At 41.7% G+C, this 20068-nt stretch overlaps 1 protein-coding gene across 1 annotated transcript in view; it reads right to left on the reverse strand.

Annotated features, from left to right (window-relative positions):
• Positions 1-230: 230 nt before the first annotated feature.
• Positions 231-20068, reverse strand: part of HHIP (hedgehog interacting protein) — a 92665-nt gene continuing 72827 nt past the window's right edge. Inside the window, exons 12-13 of the mRNA XM_016190298.2 lie at positions 4948-5096; positions 231-1665 (exon numbers count right to left, since the gene is read on the reverse strand). Of these exons, the coding sequence (XP_016045784.2) occupies positions 1472-1665; positions 4948-5096 (343 nt within the window). The 3' untranslated portion in view covers positions 231-1471. The remainder of the gene's footprint in view (positions 1666-4947; positions 5097-20068) is intronic.

Here is a 20068-nt window from a genome sequence, read left to right on the forward strand (position 1 = left end):
ACTACTCTACCAGTTAGAATCGGGAGAAACAGAAAGACAGTCTGGAGTGTGTGAGCAGGAGTCAAGAGTAAATGCTTTTGTTTTATTTTATTTTATTTTTTTCAGTAGTGCAAAGAGACGTGATGATTTTCTAATAACCCAAACATGGAGAGCTGGTTTCAAAAACCATTAAAAGTCAAGTCTACCAGATCTTTTAGAACATGGAATTTCTTTAAAAAAACCTTACCAGATCATTTATGGTAATTTATTCATACATCAACCAAGTGAAGAATTTGCATCGTATTCTGAAGGAGCATATACATTACAGGTCATATCTGGCAATAATGCTTCTGTTAAAAAACTTGTACAGGTGACACTGTGCACAGTCAAGGTTTGTTAAAAATGAGTGAGCTCTTGTCCAGAATGTGAAGTCTGTGACCTTCTAACCACATGTACTCTGACAGTCTTGCTAGGGTGAAAAAAAGCACTTGACAAATGTTTACTGCTGGGATTCTATAGGCACTGGCTGTTTTCTTGCTTTTATTTTCATCCATCGTGAATTGACTACATGTTGGCACAAGGATACATGGCTAGATTAGGTCCACAGCACATTAAAGACCGTTTACATTCTCACTCCCCTTCTTTCCAATTAAGTTGGTGAAAAATGTAACAAGTATTTTACAGGACAAGGTAAAGGTGTTTCATCTAGGTGATGTCTATATTATAAAAATAAAATAAAAATATAAATATGTAACATAAACCCAGTGCCTATTGTTAAATAAAATATACAATAAAAGCAGACCTTTTAGGAAGATTGGCATTAGAATACGCTGTTATGATTAAATTATAAAACACTTGAAAATGATCTGAGAAGAAGCTAGAATAACCAGGGTTCTCTGCCAATAAAAAGGTAAGTGTCTAACATTCTGTAACTGGATACATTGATTAAAAAAAAAAAAAGCACCCAAAGATTACAATTTCAGATCAAGTTGCTTGTAAAATCCATCAGGGAGTTCTGAAACATTCGCTCATGTTATAGTCCTTCAATATGAAAATATTGCCTCTCGTATTAGATCCATCAGATTGCACAGTAATGTTTCAAAAATCTATTAAAGTTGACTTTAGTTATTACAGACAGAAAATTCTTAGGAAGTCAAGTCATCTCATTTGGTGACATAAAAATTCTGTTATCAATATACAATGGAATTTCTGTGTAAATTATCCTACACAAGGAAATAGACACTTTAAACACCCATCTGTTATGCAATCATGCATAATAGGGGCCGTGTATGCTTGTGTGTGTATGTGGACATACATGAACAGATGTGCTAGCATACACACACAGGATCTGAACATCTCAGGGAATGATCCTTAAATTAATGGAAGAGAATGAAATCACAGGAGTGTGGAGCAGGATAACAGTCTTTCTTTTTAATGACAGGTTTAAAAAATAAATGCCCACTGGAAAAGAATATTCAGACAGTCCCAGGAACTATACAATGTAACTTGTTAGATCCAGCAAATAAGATGTCATGTCAATGATCTGATCAAGAATACCTGCCCTGGTTACTCTGCGGATGTTTCTGTCCACTTGTTCACACTGAGAACCCAGATATCCTTTTTTACAGAGGCACTTGTTGGGTCTCATGCAGACCCCTCCATGACGGCATGCTGGTTCACATTTTGCTGGGAGGGAAACACAGAAAGCAGTGAAGTCACACTCTTATTCTCAATGGCAGAAACAGTACCAAGCATGAGGCCAACACATATATCTGCTATCAGGGAGGGGAGGGAGGATGGGGGGGGGGGGTGACCAGCCACAGAGTGAGCCAAACAATAATAACTACAAGAATGGAAGAAAGCTCTCAGACCACAGTTATTTAGGAGAGAGAGAGTCAGTAGTGAATGGGAGATATTTGCACAGAAAAAGAGATGGTGGGATAGCATTTTAATACCTAACAGAACTGACTGTTCAGAATGGGGGCTCCACTGACCCAGGAAGGGGTACAGTCATAAAGCACAGAACTTGCAAGCATGAGGTCCTGAGCTTGATTGCTGCATAGGCCACTAATAGGAAGGTGCCTGGGCGGCGGTATACCTAGTTAAGCACTCATGTACTATGTGTAAGGACTGGGGTTCAAATCCCTGGTCCCCACCTGTGGGTGGGGGTTGGCTTCATGAGTAGTGAAACAGTGCTGCAGGTGTCTCTCTTTGACTCTTGTTCCTGTCTCCCCTTCCTTTCTTGTTTTTGTCTCTTTCCAAAATAAATAATAAAAAACCAATAGATGTACTCTAGTAAATAAAATAAACAAGCAATAAAATAATAGTAAATGAATGCTACTGAGCAAAATAACTATATTTTACTAAATAAACATTAAATGAATACACAATAAAATTATGACTAAATTATAAAATAAGACAACATTATAATTAATAAAATAATCATCAATAGTAGAATAAACCAAAAATTCATTATTGTTAACAAATAAAACAGTAATAAGGTTTTGACAACATGTGTATTCAACCACATGTGCCACCGTCCGGCCCTAATAGTAACTTTTTGGATTTCAAGACCAAGTCAGGGCTATCAGAAGGTGGGGGGGGGGGGGCCTGGGACCGAGAGCAGTGGAAAGAAATAAGTCAGAACAAAGAGGTCACACGTAGCCACTTTCAGTGATACACATCTGAACCTATCTAATGTTATAAACGCAATGATAACACTGTAAGATACATTGGATACATAAGTTAATTGTCTTCTACTGATAGTGTTGAGAGCAGCACAGGAAATGGGAGTTGTGACAGGTGTGTCTTGGAAAGGTGAGGGCGGGGCTTGCATTATAGGCAAGACCAGTGGGCGTGGCTGCTCTCTGCCTAGGCTAGCCTCTTATCTCCTCTCTGTCTTTCTTTTCATTCTAGGCCTCACATGTGAATGTTCTCAGTTTTCTTGAATAAAGTTTAAAGTTCCTGAAAATCATGCTGTCTCCTCAGTACTTTGTTGACATTATACATAACGAACATTTAAATGTTGGGGAAACAAACTCGGCTGTCAGTTCCTCCAATACAACAGGATGGATCTGGGGACCAGCAGTCACTGCAGGCAAAATCAAATTTCTTTCAAATATGTGTCCTTGTACTTTTGGGGAGCCAAGTAATTGAAATAATTTTAACCTCATCAGAGGCATTGATCAAAATCCAAGGGTCTTAGACTGAAACATGAAAAAGAGAAATAAAAGTTTTGTGAAAGATGACTGAACACCTTGAGCATAAGAATAAATTTCCTACATGGGTCAAAGATTTCACAAATCAGCCCCTTTCATAACATGTACACGTTTATAATGTATTTGAACTAGCTAAATTAACTGAGGGGAAAGTTTAGAAGTGCTTCATTTTTTTTAATATATATATTTTAAAATTTTATTTTCAGTTTTGTTGCCCTTGTTTATCGTTGTTGTTATTGCTGTCATTGTTGTTGGGTAGAACAGAGAGAAATGGAGAGAGAAGGGGAGACAGAGAGGCGGAGAGAAAGAAAGACACCTGCAGACCTGTTTCACTGCCTGTGAAGCAAACCCCCTGCAGGTGGGCAGCCAGAGGCTCGAACCGGGATCCTTATGCCGGTCCTTGTGCTTCACGCCATGTGCGCTTAACCTGCTGCACCACCGCCTGGCTCCCTAGAAGTATTTTACCGAAATAAAATTTATCTCAAAGAATGTTTCTATTTATTATACTACATAATATTACATAGTGTGTATTATGATATACATAATGCTACCAGTACTTAAAATAATGTGTTTACCCTCAGCTCAAATTTATTGTCACTAGAAGGTACTTAATAAATAATTTATCTGATGAATTTAGGAGGCTGTAACTGAATCTGATAAATTAGGAGGTTAGACAGAATAGAAAGCAAGGCATACAAGAAAGGGTCCTTTGTAAAAGAGAGTATGTCCTGTTGGGTGTTGAAGGAAGCGAAAGGATGACAAGCAATCAGGAATTGGCTGTATTTGCACATAAAAACCTCATGCTTTTTATAAATGGAGAAGAGGGCAACAGAATGGACTAATAAAATGTACTTTGCTTTGAATAATAGAATCACTTAATTCCCCTCAAGTTTTAGGTATGGTATTATACCTTTTTATTTAAAATATTATTTATTATTTATTTTGGATAGAAATGGAGAGAAATGGAGAGAAGGGTGAGATAGTGTGTGTGTGTGTGAGAGAGAGAATGCGAGACACTGAGAGAGAGAGGGAGGGAGAGGGAGAGACCTGCAGCCTTCCTGCTTTAGCACTGGTTGCAGAAAATGCACTTTCCATATAGATATCTCAAATGCTCGGTACTAAAATCATTTAAATTTCTTCAACTGAGTAGAATTTAAGCATGCTGTGCAGAGTTGAGGACGTCTCCAGATGAAGTGTAGAATAACATGGACTAAAGGTCTTTTGCTTTCCCTGAGCACCTGCACGCCTGGCTGACAGTTCACCAGGGAGTGGCAAAGGGAATTTTAAAATCTCATAACATGCCTCCAGATAATTGCATTTTCCTCTTTTATTTAAAAACGCCCACTGACTGGCCCCATTTCAGTGTGCTGTCGCAAGAAAGTTAGAGCATTTACAGGGTGTCTGGAAAATGCTGGCATCGGCAGAGGGGCTCTGCCAAAACCAAGTCCTTGGCTGGTGTGAAATCTCAAACCCCAAAGGGAGAGATGATCAAATTGTGCTATTTCTTTCCTTCCTTCCTTATTTATCTTTGGAAAGGGTTGAATTCTGTAAAGGTCTTTTGACCTGATACAAGTGAATCATTAAAAAAAAAAAAAAAAAGAGTTGGGGGAAGAGTTCATTAGGCAGCTCAGAAACAGACTGGACATTCATTCCCAGAATTGTAAATTCCTGAACAACTCAAGAATCCAGAGAGGGCTGGAAGAGACAGCTAGTTGCTGAGGCCTGGGTGGTGTTCCGCAGAGATACTAACCGATTCTGCAGAAGTCGCCTTCCCAGCCTGGGGTGCAGCAGCACTTGCCAGTGGGGGTGCAGTAGCCGTTGCGACAGAGCCGGGAACACTCGGAAGTCAGGGTCTGGGCAGGCTGTACCTGGACTTTGCAATCCTCTGGCACCAGTGGCCTGCAGCAGAAGACAAGGGTGGAAATGGTAGTTTTACTTGAAGACCAACATTGGAATGAAAACCCAGTGAGTGGCCTTGTGCCTCAGGAAGCCTGTCTTATGCTTTCTACAGAGAACTTTCCAGAAGAGACATTGCTGGGCCTTAAAATGGATCCACCAATTTCTCATTTGGGGATTTACCCAAGGAAAAACAAAAACACCTACTTAAAGACTTCTATGTACACTTATGTTCATAGCTGCACAATTAATAATAACCAAAACTTAAAGGGGCAGCCCAGATGTCACCAACAGATGAATGGCTAAGAATTTTGTGGGATACATACACAGTGGAATATTAAGTTGTTAAAAATGATGAAGTCATCTTATCATCTTGGCCTTATCTTCGATGGAACATGCACATATCATGTTAAGTGAGATAAGCCCCCAAAAGGAGGACAAATACCGGATGGTCTCACTTATAGGTGGAACTTAAGAATCAAGGAAGATGCAGAGTGAAATCTGGACTGGGTGGGGTGTATTGCACCAAAGCAAAAGACTCAGGGGAAGGAGAGGAGGGAGGGCAGGGGAGGATGCATGATGGGGGATTAGGACCCAAGTACTCCAGACACCTTTCATGGGGAGCCGAGAAACTACCCATGTGGTAACAACTGTATTGTAAATCATTAACTCCTCCAATAAAGTGGTAATAAGTAAACAAAATAAAAAGTCCTTTCCTTTCAGTGCCTCAGAAGAACAGATCGTTTTCTACACACAAGTAAGGAAATGAACTAACCAGCTCAGTAAGAAACAGAGGGAACACTTGAAACTCTACCAGATACTTGGCTATGTTCAAGATTCAGTGATGATGATGATGGAAGGATGTTGATATTTTATGCTGGGTAGCTAAGGGATTTTTACAATTGCATTTTTAAAAAGTAAAGACGTGAAGGGGGCAGGTGGTGGTATACCTGGTTGAGTGCACATGTTACAATACCCAAGGACCCAGGTTCGAGCCCCTGGTCCCCACCTACAGGGGAAAGCTTTGCAAGTGGTGAAGCAATGTTGCAGGTGTCTCTCTGTCTCTCTCTCCCTCTCAACCTCTCCCTCCCCTCTCAATTTCTCTCTGTCTCTATCCAATTCATAAATAAAGATAATTTAAAAAAATTTAAAAAAAGATGTGTGGGTACTTGAAATTTTTTTCCCCTTACTGACCTACCACATATTTTAGGGATCGTATCTGAGGTAGGTTTCACTTACTGGTGCATTTGGCAGTATCAGAGGGCTGGAAGCACTGGGCTAACTGAGTGCTAGAAGGCTGAGCACAATGGCTGAGCACAGGACTTGAGTGAGCAAGGTCCCCAGTTCTATCCCTGGCAATGCATATGCCAACCAGCAGTGCTTTGGTATCTCTCTCTCTCTTAAAATAAACACATATTTTAAAAGTAAAATCTTGAAAGTCAGGCAGTGGCAAACCCAGTGAACATAGTACTATGCACAAGGACTTGCACAAGGACCAGGGTTCGAGACCCTGCTCCCCATCTACAGCAGGGATCCTTCAGGAGTGATGAAGCAGGTCTGCAGGGTCTTTTTCTCTCTGTCCCCCTCTCTTTCTCTCCCTCCCTTCTCAATTTCTCTCTGTCCTATCAAAATTAAATTAAAAAGGAAAAATGCCCACTGAGCCCCAGTGATAACCATGAAAACGAAAGAAGGAAAAAAAAAAAAAGAAAAAAGAAAACTTACAGCCTTAACAGCTTGAGTCACTATTTTTGTTTCGGTTTTATATTTCTTTTAATATATTCTTCAGACTAATGCTTCCTGAAAGGGTATCAATGCATATGTGAATGTAGACTAGCGACTCAAAGTTTAAACTCATCTTGGACAGGAGATCCATTTATAGAGATTATATATACATACATATATACCCATCTATGACATATGTATACACACACTTAAAAATATTTGACTTTGTCCTGCTCTGAAGAGAAAGGATGCTAAGAGAAAGGAGCAAACGTCAAGTGAAAACATCGGACTTGAATTGTGCGACCACTGCTTCACTGAGAGAGGAAAGAAGACACCTGCTGGTTTTCATGGCTCCGTTTTTAAACAGACTCTGCTTTTAAATGGGATCAGGCAGGAACGCGCTGGCCATTGGGCATCAGGGGAAACGGGCCTCCTGCACTCATTTTCCATTTTCCTTGGGTCACCCTAGCACTCTGATGAGAAGGCTTTTTTTTTTTTTCTCCTCAGTGAAGGAATGTAAACAAACGTTTCATCACCAGTCAGATCTTGGCCATTAGGAGGGCAGAGCAAGCTGAACTCTTTAAGTACCATCACAGAGAAGGTGGTAATTATAGGTCTGCACTACCGCCAGAGTAAGTTAGATGGCTTTTCTGAGATAAGCAAAGAATTGGGCCCTGCAGGCCCTGTTTTCTGAAAATAATGTTTGTTACCCTTTTCTTTCCCTACAGGGATGTGAACAGTGATGAGAATTGGAGGCCTCAGAAAGTTTCTATAATAACTCAAGGCCACCCTACTAAAAAGATCTGCTGAGTCTCCTGCTCCTCTACTGAAGGAGTCCCTCTCTCTGTTTTTTGATCTAAGGAGCTAATGAAAGGACTGTGTTTTGTAATTAATATGACGACTCAGGGAACACCCTTACTGTAGCCTAACCCTTATTGAAATGTAGAAATGGTCCATTGGTATGAAAAGTTTTTAAGGCATTCTGTGAACTGAGTGTAGTTTCCTCAAGCAAATATTCATGAATCTTTTCCGTATGTTCCCCAAGGGGTTTCTGGAAATAAGGACAAAGGGGGCCTAGGGGGAGAAAAACGCTATATAGTTACACCAAGAAAGAAGTGGGTGTGCGGTGGGACTATCTTAGTCTTTGCTGTTGTTGAGTATTCTGAGGTCTGCTCTATTTCTTCCTCAAAGGAAAGTGTTATTTTGCTTGTGAGATGATGGTGATATATACACAAAGTTTATATATATAAAACAAAGTTTATTTTTTTAACCAGAGGACCACTGCTCAGCTCTGGCTGACTGTGGTGATGGAGATTGAACCTGGGACCTTGGTGTTTCAGGAAGGAGAGTCTTTTGCAGAACTACTATGCTGTCTACTCCCACTTGATGGTGACTGTGTGTGGCCATTAGAAGAGCACTGTTCTTTTCTCCTTGGGAAAACATGCAGTAGATAGAGCACAGGCTTTGCAAGCATTCAACAGCCCAACATCGTACATGCCAAACAACCTGTTCTGGTTCTCTCTCTTTCTGTATGAATAAGTTGACTTATGGTGATAAAGCTCTGGCAAGGCAATAAAATATTCTCTTTTTAAAAATTTTATTTATTTATGAGTGATAAAGATAGGAGGAGAGAGAGAGAAAGAAAGAAAGAACCAGATATCACTCTGGTACATGTACATTGAACTTAGGACCTCATGCTTGAGGGTCCAATGCCTTATTCACTGTGCCATCTTCTGGACCACAAAATATTATTATTTTTTAAAGTAAATTCATTTAAAAAATATATTTGTTTTTTAAACATTTTTTAAACTTTATTTTTATTTATTTTTTATTAGATAGAGACAGAGAGAAATTGAGGGGAAGGGGCGATAGAGATGGAGAGAGACAGAGAGACCCCTGCAGCCCTGCTTCACCACTCGTGAAGCTTTCCCCCTGCAGGTGGGGACCAGGGACTTGAACCCGGTTCCTTGCGCACTGTAGTGTGTGCGCTTAACCAGGTGTGCCACCACCTGCCCCCCTTTTAATTTTTAAAAAGTATCTTTACTTATTGAATAGAGGCAGCCAGAAACTGAAAGGGTATGGGGAGATAGTGAGGGAGAGAGACAGATATTTGCAACACTGCTTCACTACTCGCAAAGCTTTCCCCCTGCAAATGGGAACCAGGCAGTTGAACCCAGATCCTTGCAGATTGCAACATGTGCGCTCAACCAGGTGTGCCGCCACCCAGCCCCTAACAATAAAATATTCTATTGGGGGCTCTGTGATATGAAATTTTACAAAAAAACATAACATGTTTCTTAGAGGACTTCTCCTAAGGGATGGGTTATTCTCTCTCCCTTTCCAATTCCCAATAAAATGAAAGCTGACAGCAAAATTTCCAATTCAGTTCTATTCACAGGGTCTTATGTGAAAACACCGTGTGGGGTATCACTAAGTCCTGACTGAACTGATTTGAATGTGTGCCATAGAAAGTCTTTCATATACATTGCCTGTAATAGCAAATCCATGAAGATAGCTAGGCCCCTCTCTTCTCATATTTCTGTCTCTTTAAATCAAGAACAGAGTATACAGCAATGGAAGATGCTTATGAAAAATCTTTTGGAAGGATGGATGGATGGATAGATGGATGAAATCAAGAAGAATGTGGAATTTTCAGAGAGTGTTTGTTTCTTCTGTATGCTACTGAGTGAAGTAAGGGACATATGGACTACTTAGGAGAGGGATATACTTAAACCCTAACAGCTTTTCTTTTCTATCACAAGAGTAAAAGCAGAAACACACACTGTCTCTTGTCTCTATTAACTCAAGTCCAACAAAATTCTTCTAGGCCATGGTTAGATTCATGTTAAGTGAAACATTTTTATACCATAGTAGTTATAGCCATAATAGGCCAACAATAACTTAGCAAAGGAGGTTGTATTGTTATGTGGAAAACTGGGAAATGTGATGTATGTACAAACTGTTACATTTTACTATCAACTGTAAACCATTAATCCCCCAATAAAGAAAAATTTTAAAAAGCAGAAAAGAAAACATGGGAAAAAATAGCTTAGCAAGTAAATGAGATATAGAAAGGGTCACTTTCTCTTCTAGCTGGGAAGTCAGTGTACTAAGATTCATTTTTCTAGTGATATGTTTGGTAAAGTCTAACAAGTATGTCTGGTGGCCTCAACCATCCTTACTCTCTGATATAGTGACATTTCTTCTTCCCATGGAAAACAACAGTGTTCCTTTCCGTGAAGTGAAGAAAACACGGAATTAAACAAGTAAATTTGAACTCTTTGATTACTTGGGACAGACCACCTTATGTGTATGTAATTATTACCGAGCTGCACTAGATGACCACTGAACAAAAACCTGTGATAGTTAACTTTTCCAGATTTATTTTTATTGGACTAGAAAATTGGTGGTTCAATGTATGGTCTAGTAACCACTGCTTAAATAATAGCACTGTTTGTTTTTTTTTAACTTCTTTACTGGGGAATTAATGTTTTACATTCAACACTAAATAAAAGTTTGTACATGCATACCAACTCTAAGTTTTCCATATAACAATACAACCAACCCCCACTAGGACTTCTGTCATCCTTCTTGGACCTGTAATCCCCCCCCCTCCCGACTCACCCCAGAGTCTTTTACTTTGGTGCAATACACCAATTCCAGTTACTGTTTTTTTTTTTTTTTTTTAAATAATTCTTAGATTTTTGGAGCCACTAGCTTTAAAAATGAAGTCAGAGGAGCCTTTCAAAATACAAAGATGCCCAAGAGGATATTTGGATTTGTAGTAAAGAATGCACTGAGTTCATATTGTTGACTGTTAACTCCATAGTCTTTCAATTTAAATACCCCCCCCCCACATTTTCTGATCCTTTCACATGTGACAAGTAATAAACCCCCAAAGGGTTAGGGCAGAAAATTGGCCAACGTTCCTTAATGCGGAAAAAACACTGCTTTCAGAAATATAAGACATTTGCTTCAAAACCTACTTCAGCCGGCTTTGTGTAGTAGCCTAGGGGTTCAGATACTTTCTGGAAATAAAGGACAAAGTTGGGAAGCAGAAGTAATTTATAATGCACACTACGTGCTGTGGCTTTTTGTGAATGGCTGGTGCTGGAAGGAAAGGCCTCTGGGTAGTGGCAAGATAGATGGTTTTAATTTTATGACATTTAATTTAATAAACAAGTCAATCAATAAGTGAGAAGTCCCCTGGGCATCTGCAGGGAAGCACAGGGCTGAATCCTGGCTGCAGGAACCAGACTTTAAATTCATGCAGTTACAAAACAAGCTACACAGGTCATGGGGAATACTCCTTTAGAAAAATCCTGACTCCTTGGGTGTTTCAGATGTCACAATTCTGTGGCTACTCTTCAATAGCTGCTTCAAGGTTACCCATCTGTGTTAGGACAAATGGTTCCCTTGCCACTTTGCAAAATGGTTTTTCTCCTAGGTTCCCTGCCCCATTTTCAGTAGGTAGGAGAAACTGAGCAGTGTGGGAATGTAAATTGGTTTATCCCCCATGGAGAATAGTATAGAAGTTCCTCCAAAAATTAAACTTAAGAGTTCCCACAGGACCCAACAATTCCACTCCTTGATAGCTACCCACAGAACACAAAAGGCAATCACTGAAAATATGCACACCCACATTCACTGCAGCACAACTTACAAAAGCTACGATGGAAACCCCTCAAGTGTCCCAGAACAGATGAGCTGATAAGGAAGATGTAGAGATATAAACAGGAGACTACTCAGTCATAAGAAAGGATGAATCTTGCCTTCTGTGACACGTGGATGGAATCGGAAGGAACCATGCTAAGCAAAATACCCCAGAAAGAGAAGGACAAATAGCAGATGGCCTCACTCGTGTAGGATATGAAGAAACAAAGCAAAGGGACAAAATCAAATGAAAACAAAGCCTTAGAGGTTGACGCAGCACTGTGGTCACTAAGGAGGGGTGGGGAGGGGGTTGAAAGGGAAGAGGGGGTCCAGTGGGCTGTCATGGGAGGGAGACTGTGCTTGGTGGTGGGTGAATGGGGCAAGATACACCATGCAGAAGTGTGAAACCACACCCCTAGAACACACAGTCCTTTTTTTAAAGGTAAATGAAATTTATTTATTATTAGACAGAGACAGAAAGTGAGAGGGAGGAGGAGATAGGGAAAGAGACACCAAGTGCTGCAACTCTGTTTCACCCCTGGTGAAGCTTCCCCCTACAGGCGGGGACTGGGGGCTTGAACCTGGGTCCTTATGCACTGTACTGTGAGCACTTAACCAGGGGTGCCACCACCTGGCCCCTCCTAAAACAGAATATCTTTAAGCCAATGTTCCTCAGTAGCAAATAAGCAAATAGATCCTCATTACTTATTGTCCACTGCGAAAATGGGCATTTGGGGGCTGAGTGGTAGCGCACCTGGTTGAGCGCACATGTTATAATGCGCAAAGACCCAGGTTTGAGCCCTCAGTCCCCACCTGCAGGGAAAAAGCTTTGCGAGTGGCGAAGCAGGGCTGCAGGTGTCTCTCTGTCTCTCCATCTCTATCACCCCCTTTCCTCTCGATGTCTGGCTGTCTCTAGCCAATAAATAAAGATAATGAAAAACTAATAAAGTAGGCATTTTAATAGCTCTTTGTTCACAACAGAATTCAAAATATTTTAAAGCCTTGTAGAAATCATCAAGTATTATATTTTATACAAATTTGTAAAACCGTAGTGTTATTTTTACATTCTATAAGGGCAGAAAGTTTCTCTTTCTTTCCTTCTCACTTTCTCCCTCTTTTTTTTTCCCTCCAAAACCAGAAAATGTTTATTTATATAGAAAGAGAAGTCGGGGGGGGGGCAGGCAGTAGCGAAGTGGGTTAAGTGCACGTGGCGCAATGCACAAAGACTGGCATAAGGATCCCGGTTCAAGCCCCAGGCTCCCCACCAGAGGGAGTGGGGGGGGGTTGCTTCACAAGCAGTGAAGCAGGTCTGCAAGCATCTATCTTTCTCTCCTCCTCTCTGTCTTCCCTTCCTCTCTCCATTTCTCTCTGTCCTACCCAACAACAACAACAGCAATAATAACAACGGTAATGATAAACAACAAGGGCAACAAAAATAGGGGAGAAAAAAACATGGCCTCCAGGAGCAGTGGATTTGTAGTGCAGGCACTGAATTTCTTCAAAATGAGACTCTTAGTATTTCTTTGTAGTTCCAGGTTTCTCCCTGTGCATGGAACAGTGGTAGAAATCTGAGGATATCATTCGACTTCCCAACTAGCTTGTGCTTTGACTGTTGGCAGCGTGTCATCAGATACTGCAGTGCTTGTGCTCTACGCAGACTTAATCTTACATCAAACAGCCATTCCAATTTTTTTTTCACTTTTTTCCCTTTTGTTGCCCTTGTTGTTTATCGTTACCGTTGTTATTATTGTTGTTATTGCTGTTGTTGGATAGGACAGAGAAATCGGGAGAGGAGGGGAAGACAGAGAGAGGGAGAGACCTGCTTCATCACCTATGAAGCGAACCTCCTGCAGGTGGGGAGCCTGTGGCTCGAACCGGGATCCTGATGGCGGTCTGTGTGCTTTCCATCATGTGTGCTTAACCCACTGCACCTCCGCTCGGCTTTCTGCCGTTCCAGTTTTGTAGAAAGATATTTTCCAGAGGAAGGTGTGTGTGTGTGTGTGTGTGTGTGTGTGTGTGTGTATGTGTGCGTTTTACTAATTCATTTTAGTTTAGAGCATTCATTGTTTAAATGACTTGTTTCCATAAATATTTACAAATTAATCAAAACCCGTAACATTAAAATTTGGGGATTTGTCACCCCAGTGGTCTTCAAGAAGTTGGCTAGTTGACTGATTAATTGGTTGATTAATTGACTGATTTATTATCTGAGGCCAGGTCAGAACACAACACTCAGATCAGGCATATGGAGATACTGGTGGTTGAACCTGTAACCGCTGGGGGCCTCCGGCATTAAGTCTCATGCTCTAACTCACTGAACTATCTCTCCAGCCTTCAAGGAGCAGACAGATATTTTTGTGTTATTACAGATACATGACCTTGCTTAGAATTTTCACTTGCTGTTTAAAACATTTAGTGACAGTTAAAAGTTTTCATCTGCTCCCAAAGTTCTGGTCACAGTGGTGTGATAGGATCTGACAAATGAACACCGGTTGAGCTGAACTACACCTTGAGAAAAAATAGAGTCCCGCCTGCAAGGGCCCCACCCCATTAGGGAAAGAGAGAGACAGGCTGGGAGTATGGATCGACCTGCCAACGCCTATGTTCACCCTCTGTACCCCATAATGACTCCCAGATGGATAAAGAATAGGAAAGCTATGGGGGGGGTGGTGGATACGGAGTTCTGGTGGTGGGAACTGTGTGGAGTTGTACCCCTCTTATCCTATGGTTTTTGTCAGTGTTTACTTTTTTTAAAAAAAAAATTATTCCCTTTTGTTGCCCTTGTTTTATTGTTGTAGTTATTATTGTTTTTGTTATTGATGTCATCATTCTTGGATAGGACAGAGAGAAATAGAGAGAGGAGGGGAAGACAGAGAGGGGGAGAGAAAGACAGACACCTGCAGACCAGCTTCACCACCTGTGAAGCGACTCCCCTGCAGGTGGAGAGCTTGGGGCTCGAACCGGGATCTTTATGCCGGTCCTTGCACTTTGCGCCACCTGCGCTTAACCCGCCGCGCTACCGCCCGACCCCCAGTGTTTCCTTTTTATAAATGAAAATGAAAAATAAATAAATAAATAAATAAAGTTTTTATCTGGTGACCCAAGATTTGGTTCGGTGACTAAAGCAAAGGAGTTCCATGCATGAGGGACTAAATTCAGTCCCCAGCACCGTATATATCTGAGTGGTACTCTGGCTTCTTTTTTTCTTTTTTTCTTTTTGCCTCCAGGGTTATTGCTGGGGCTTGGTGCCAGCACTACAAATCCATTGCTACTGGTGGCCACTTTTTTTTTCCATTATATTGGATAGGAAGAGAGAAATTGGGAGGGGAGGGGAAGAAAGGGGGAGAGAGTAAGATACACATCTGCAGACCTGCTTCACCGATTACAAAGCGACCCCCCTGCAAGTGGGGAGCTGAGGGCTTGAACCGGGACCCATGTGCCAGTCCTTGTGCTCTGCACTATGTGTGCTTAACCTGGTGCACTACCGTTGCCCCCAATGAAATGTTACTTTTAAGTGGAAATTTGATCAGGTTTTTTTTTTTTTAAACAAACATATATATATATATGTATATATATATATATGTATGTATATATGTGATTGTCAGGAAAGTCTTGACATAGTTTTCTGTTTTTCCAAAGCAAAAATGCTTTGTTATATATTTTTTCACATTATTGCAAAATAATTTCTATTTATTTGGAAATAGCTGATGGCTCTATGTAGCATTACCTGGACAACCTGATTTTTTTGTTGTTGTTGCCTTTGTTTTTTTATTGTTGTAGTTATTATTGTTGTTGTTATTGTTGTTGTTGGATAGGACAGAGAGAAATGGAGAGAGGAGGGAAAAACAGAGAGGGGAGAGAAAGATAGACACCTGCAGACCTGCTTCACCACTTGTGAAGCGACTCCCCTGCAGGTGGGGAGCCGGGGACTCGAACCAAGATCCTTACAAACCTGATTATTATTTTTTTTAATGTTTTGTTTTATTTATTTTCTTATTGGATGGAGACAACTAGAAATTGAGAGGGAAGGGGGTGATAGAGAGGGAGAGAGACAGAGAGACACCTGCAGCCCTACTTCACCACTTGTGAAGCTTTCCGCCTGCAGGTGGGGACTGGGGGCTCGAACCTGGGTCCTTGCACATTGCAACATGGGTGCTCAACCAGGTGCACCACCACCCACACCCTGACAGCCTGATTATTTTAAGTGTGTTTCAGTGAGTACATACATACACATAGGCAAATCTTTTTTTTCTCTTTTTTTTTTTCCTCCAGGGTTATTGCTGGGCTCGGTGCCTGCACCATGAATCCACCGCTCCTGGAGGCCATTTTTTCCCCTTTTTGTTGCCCTTGTTGTTGTAGCCTTGTTGTGGTTATTATTAGTATTACCATTGTTGATGTTGTTCATTGTTGGATAGGACAGAGAGAAATGGAGAGAGGAGGGGAAGACAGAGACGGGGAGAGAAAGACAGACACCTGCAGACCTGCTTCACCGCCTGTGAAGTGACTCCCCTGCAGGTGGGGAGCGTCAGTAAGGATCCCGGTTGCACTTTGCACCACGTGCGCTTAACCCACTGCGCCACCGCCCGACCCCCAACACATAGGCAAATCTTGCTCAAGCCTGAGTACAGCCACCTGGTATTATTTGGTGTAATAGGCATGCATGCTCAGCCATTCCTTAGGGATCCCGTGACTTTGATCTTCCCTCATTCTTTTGTTAACAGGCTGACTTTTCAGGTGCTAACAGCTTCGGAAAGATTTGCTCACAGAAAAGACCTCATGTGCCATCACATAAGATAGAGGGCATCTGGATCTGTACTGTCATTTCAAGTCATGGGCTCTGCAGAGAAAAAGAGGAGAGAGGGACAGACAGACAGAGAGAGAGAGAGAAAGAGAAAGAGTGTGTGTGGTGTGTGCACGGGTTGCCCCCTTGTCCTGGAGAATTCAAATCCACCATATGGTATGGATTTTTACAGTGCATATTCTCGCTCGTGACCTCAAGTGCTCAGAAATTTGCTCATGTTTGAAAACGAGTCCCCGGTGGAGCTTGTGTCCCTGTTAATAGTCCAAAGGTCAATGGAGCCGCTAAACAGTTTGTGTTAGTGCAGGGCTGGCGAGGAGAGACTGGCTGTCTGCAGCCCGAGCCTAGCAGCTGGGTCAACAGGCCTGTGGGGACACAACAGCCCAGGGGCCGCGTGCCTGAGACCTTGACTGATGGGTCGGGCTGGCAGGGCGGGTGGCTACAGCCTCCCTGTCTCCATGGCTTGCCGGGTGGAGAAAGCGCGGAGTGGCCTTTTAGGCTGGGAGTACAGGGAAGCCACATTTTGGCGTCCAGTAAGATAAGGACTAGAATGAAGACAGAGACACGGAGAATGAGAGTGACAGTAAGAGAGACAGAGAGAGGAGGAAGAAGAAAAGAAAGAGGAAAGGGTGGGCAGAAAGTGGAGGGAGGAAGAGGGGAGACAAGGTTTGGATAGTGGCCACAGACCTGCGGTAGGGACAGTACTTCTGTGAAGTGATCTCACAAACCCAGAATCAGTCCTTGCCCTTTATGCACAGGTCTCTCAGGAGAAGACAGACTCCTGTGTGGACTGGCTGAGAAAAGAGGCTGGCAGGGGAGTGGCACACCTGGTAAAGCGTACATGTTACAAGATGCAAGGACTCAAGCCCCTCACTTGCAAGGTCTTCACAAGCAGTGAAGCAGTGTGTCAGGTGTCTCTTTGCCTGTCTCCCCCTCCCCTCTTAATTTCTCTCCATCTCTATAAAAAAGTGAATTAAAAAAAAGTTAAAATGATAGAAAGTTGGTCCAGTGATTAACAGGAGCTTTGTTCTGCCAGTTCTTGGAAGTGACTCAGAATCTACACTGGGTCATTCGGTTGTAGTTCATCAGATACAAAGATGAAAAAATGCTTGCCAAGAGCATGGGAAAAAAAGTTTGGGGGTCTAGAAATGGAGAATGTGGAGGACACAGAAGGCCACTAGAATTCTTTACTTTGCAACTTTGGGGAGCATTTGTTTGATTCAGAAAAGGTTTTTTCAAGTACAAGTGGAAGGGCAAATATCAGGGTACAGCTTCAACCGGGCTAGTCCAGCTCCTGTCTCCACTCATCCTGGGTAGCTCTCAACAGAAGGAAAAGAGTGTCCAGAATCCTGCTCTATATACTGAAATATCTCCCGAAACTCTGCACCGAGCCTGGTACTGGAGACTTTGAAGGAGCCAGTGAGTTCACTCAGCAAGTCGAGTGGTTGGTATTAACTTCATCCTGACCCCACCCTGCCACTTGCCTTGAGGGGAGGTAAATTCATGCCTTGGCTATTTCCTTAAGGATGTTTTGTTATGACTGTTTTTCCTTCAGTAGCTCCTGACTTCCAGGTAAAATGGGGAACCTGGTTGTATTTTTATAGTATTTTCATTGATTCTAAAAAATTTTGAATTTGAATTTTATCTTGAAATTCTTTTCTTAAAAAGCACACCCGTTTAAATGATTTGAACCTTTTGTAAATGATGAAGCAATTTAGACCAAAGCGTTCTTATCACAAACAGAGATGGTAATGCTGAAACCTCATCTGCTTTTGTCCAGATGCTTTCTAAAATTCCTTACCACGTGCGTGCGTGCGTGCGTGCGTGCGTGCGTGTGTGTGTGTGTGAATGTGTGTGCTTGCATATGTGTGTATATGTGTGTGCACATGCACACACACATACATGAATTAGGAAAAAACATAAATCATCTGGTAAGACTGTAACTTCTACAACCAGTAGAGCAGAATATATATATATCCATTTGTAATTTGTTGTAATTTATTTTTTAAATAATTTTTTGCTTTTTAAATTATTTTATTTTATTATTTTTATGTATTTGATAGAGAAAGCCAGATATCAAGGTAGAAGGGGAAGATAGAGAGGAAGAGAGACAGAGACAGAGAGATACCTGCAGACCTACTTCACCACTTGTGAAGTTTTCCCCCTACAGGTGGGGACGGGGGCTTGAACCTGGGTCCTTGTACAGTGTAACATGTGCGCTCACCTAGGTGTGCCACCATCCAGACCTATGTGTTGTAATTTCTTCCATGAATCAGGTGATGTTTGAAAAGTCATCCTGAAATCATCCTAACGATATTTGGGGGGCTTCTCCGTTAAGAGTACAGTAACCCTAAGATTTTAATTTGAGTTAGATTTCTTTTTATCCATTTATTTATTTTCTTGCTATAACAAGAACTGTTTGAATACAGCTTTTCTTTTTAGCTGATGAGACTTTCTTCAAGACGCCCTCTGAGCAGGATGGGCCCAGACACCCTGAACACTGCTATGCTAGTACTTAGCTCGGCTCCTCAAAATAGCCCCGTTCACATCCACTGAAGTGCAGTTCAGCCCGGGAGAGATGCTGTAATAATAAACGACGGCGCCCAAATCAAAACAGCATGAGGCGCCCAACAAATGTTTATGAAAACATTTGTTTTCTTACACTTGGTTTAATGTGGGAAAGCACACTCGTGCTCACATGCATGGACAGCGCCTCTGGGACGCTGGCCCTGCCCCCCACCTCTGAAAGTCAAACACACATCTTAACCCCAGACCCCCCCCACCAGAGTTGGACCCCCTAATGAGAAGTCAGGCCTATCAGGTATGTCATGGGGAGACCACCCTACTCGAGGCCCTGAACTCACAAAGCCAAGGTCCCGTATGGCACCCTGGTAATTAGCCACTAATAAGGGATCGAAGGTATAAAATTCACCTCCACTCACCACCAACAGAGTAAACAATCCAGCTGAGAGGAGAGGAATATATATATATATATATATATATATATATATACATATATATATATATATATATATATATATATATTTTTTTTTTTTTTGCAAGGAGAAGGGAGAATGAATTCTACTACTACCAGGAAGTTTGTATATCATATCAGCTTTGACCAGTGTAATGGAAAAACCAGTGACTATTCTTGAAGTATTCCTTGGCCTCAGGCTGAATCATTGAAATTTTTGCCTTATTGAGTTGATACTAGTTTGGTTTATGTTTTTTAAGTTCTCATTTGATAGGATAGAGAGTTAAGGGAGATAGAGGGGGAGAGTGAGACAGAGAGACACCTCCAGCCCTGCTTCACTACTTGTGACATGTCCCTCCACAAGGCACTGGGACCAGGGGCTGAACTTGAGTCCTTGTGCATTGTAACATGTGCACTTAACCAGGTATGCCACCACCTAGCCCTTTTGGTTTATGCTCTTGACATCGCCAACTCAGTCAGTGTTGTTTGCTTTACTTCAGTATTTTACTTTTTAAAAAGAAGACACTGGTTTCACACTCAAGAAGGAAGCCCATATAGTCTGCAAGCCCATGTTCTCTCGTTTCAAAAGCAACGTGTCCTGTGGGTGTTATCAGTGTGAGGGGCCCTTTAGAACTGACTCTTGCTCTCTCCTGAATAATCAGTGTCAATCTGTTCTCTGTGTCTTTCCTCAGCAAAGACAGTGTCCCATGGTGTAGAAAAAGAACAACACTTCCAATATCTCGGTAATCTTTTCAGAACAAAGCACACAATATGCAATTTGCAAATAATATTTAAAAGATGGAAAGAAATCAACGCTTTCAGTAAACC

Source organism: Erinaceus europaeus, chromosome 19 (genome assembly GCF_950295315.1).
Source record: "Erinaceus europaeus chromosome 19, mEriEur2.1, whole genome shotgun sequence".
Classification (NCBI taxonomy): domain Eukaryota; kingdom Metazoa; phylum Chordata; class Mammalia; order Eulipotyphla; family Erinaceidae; genus Erinaceus; species Erinaceus europaeus.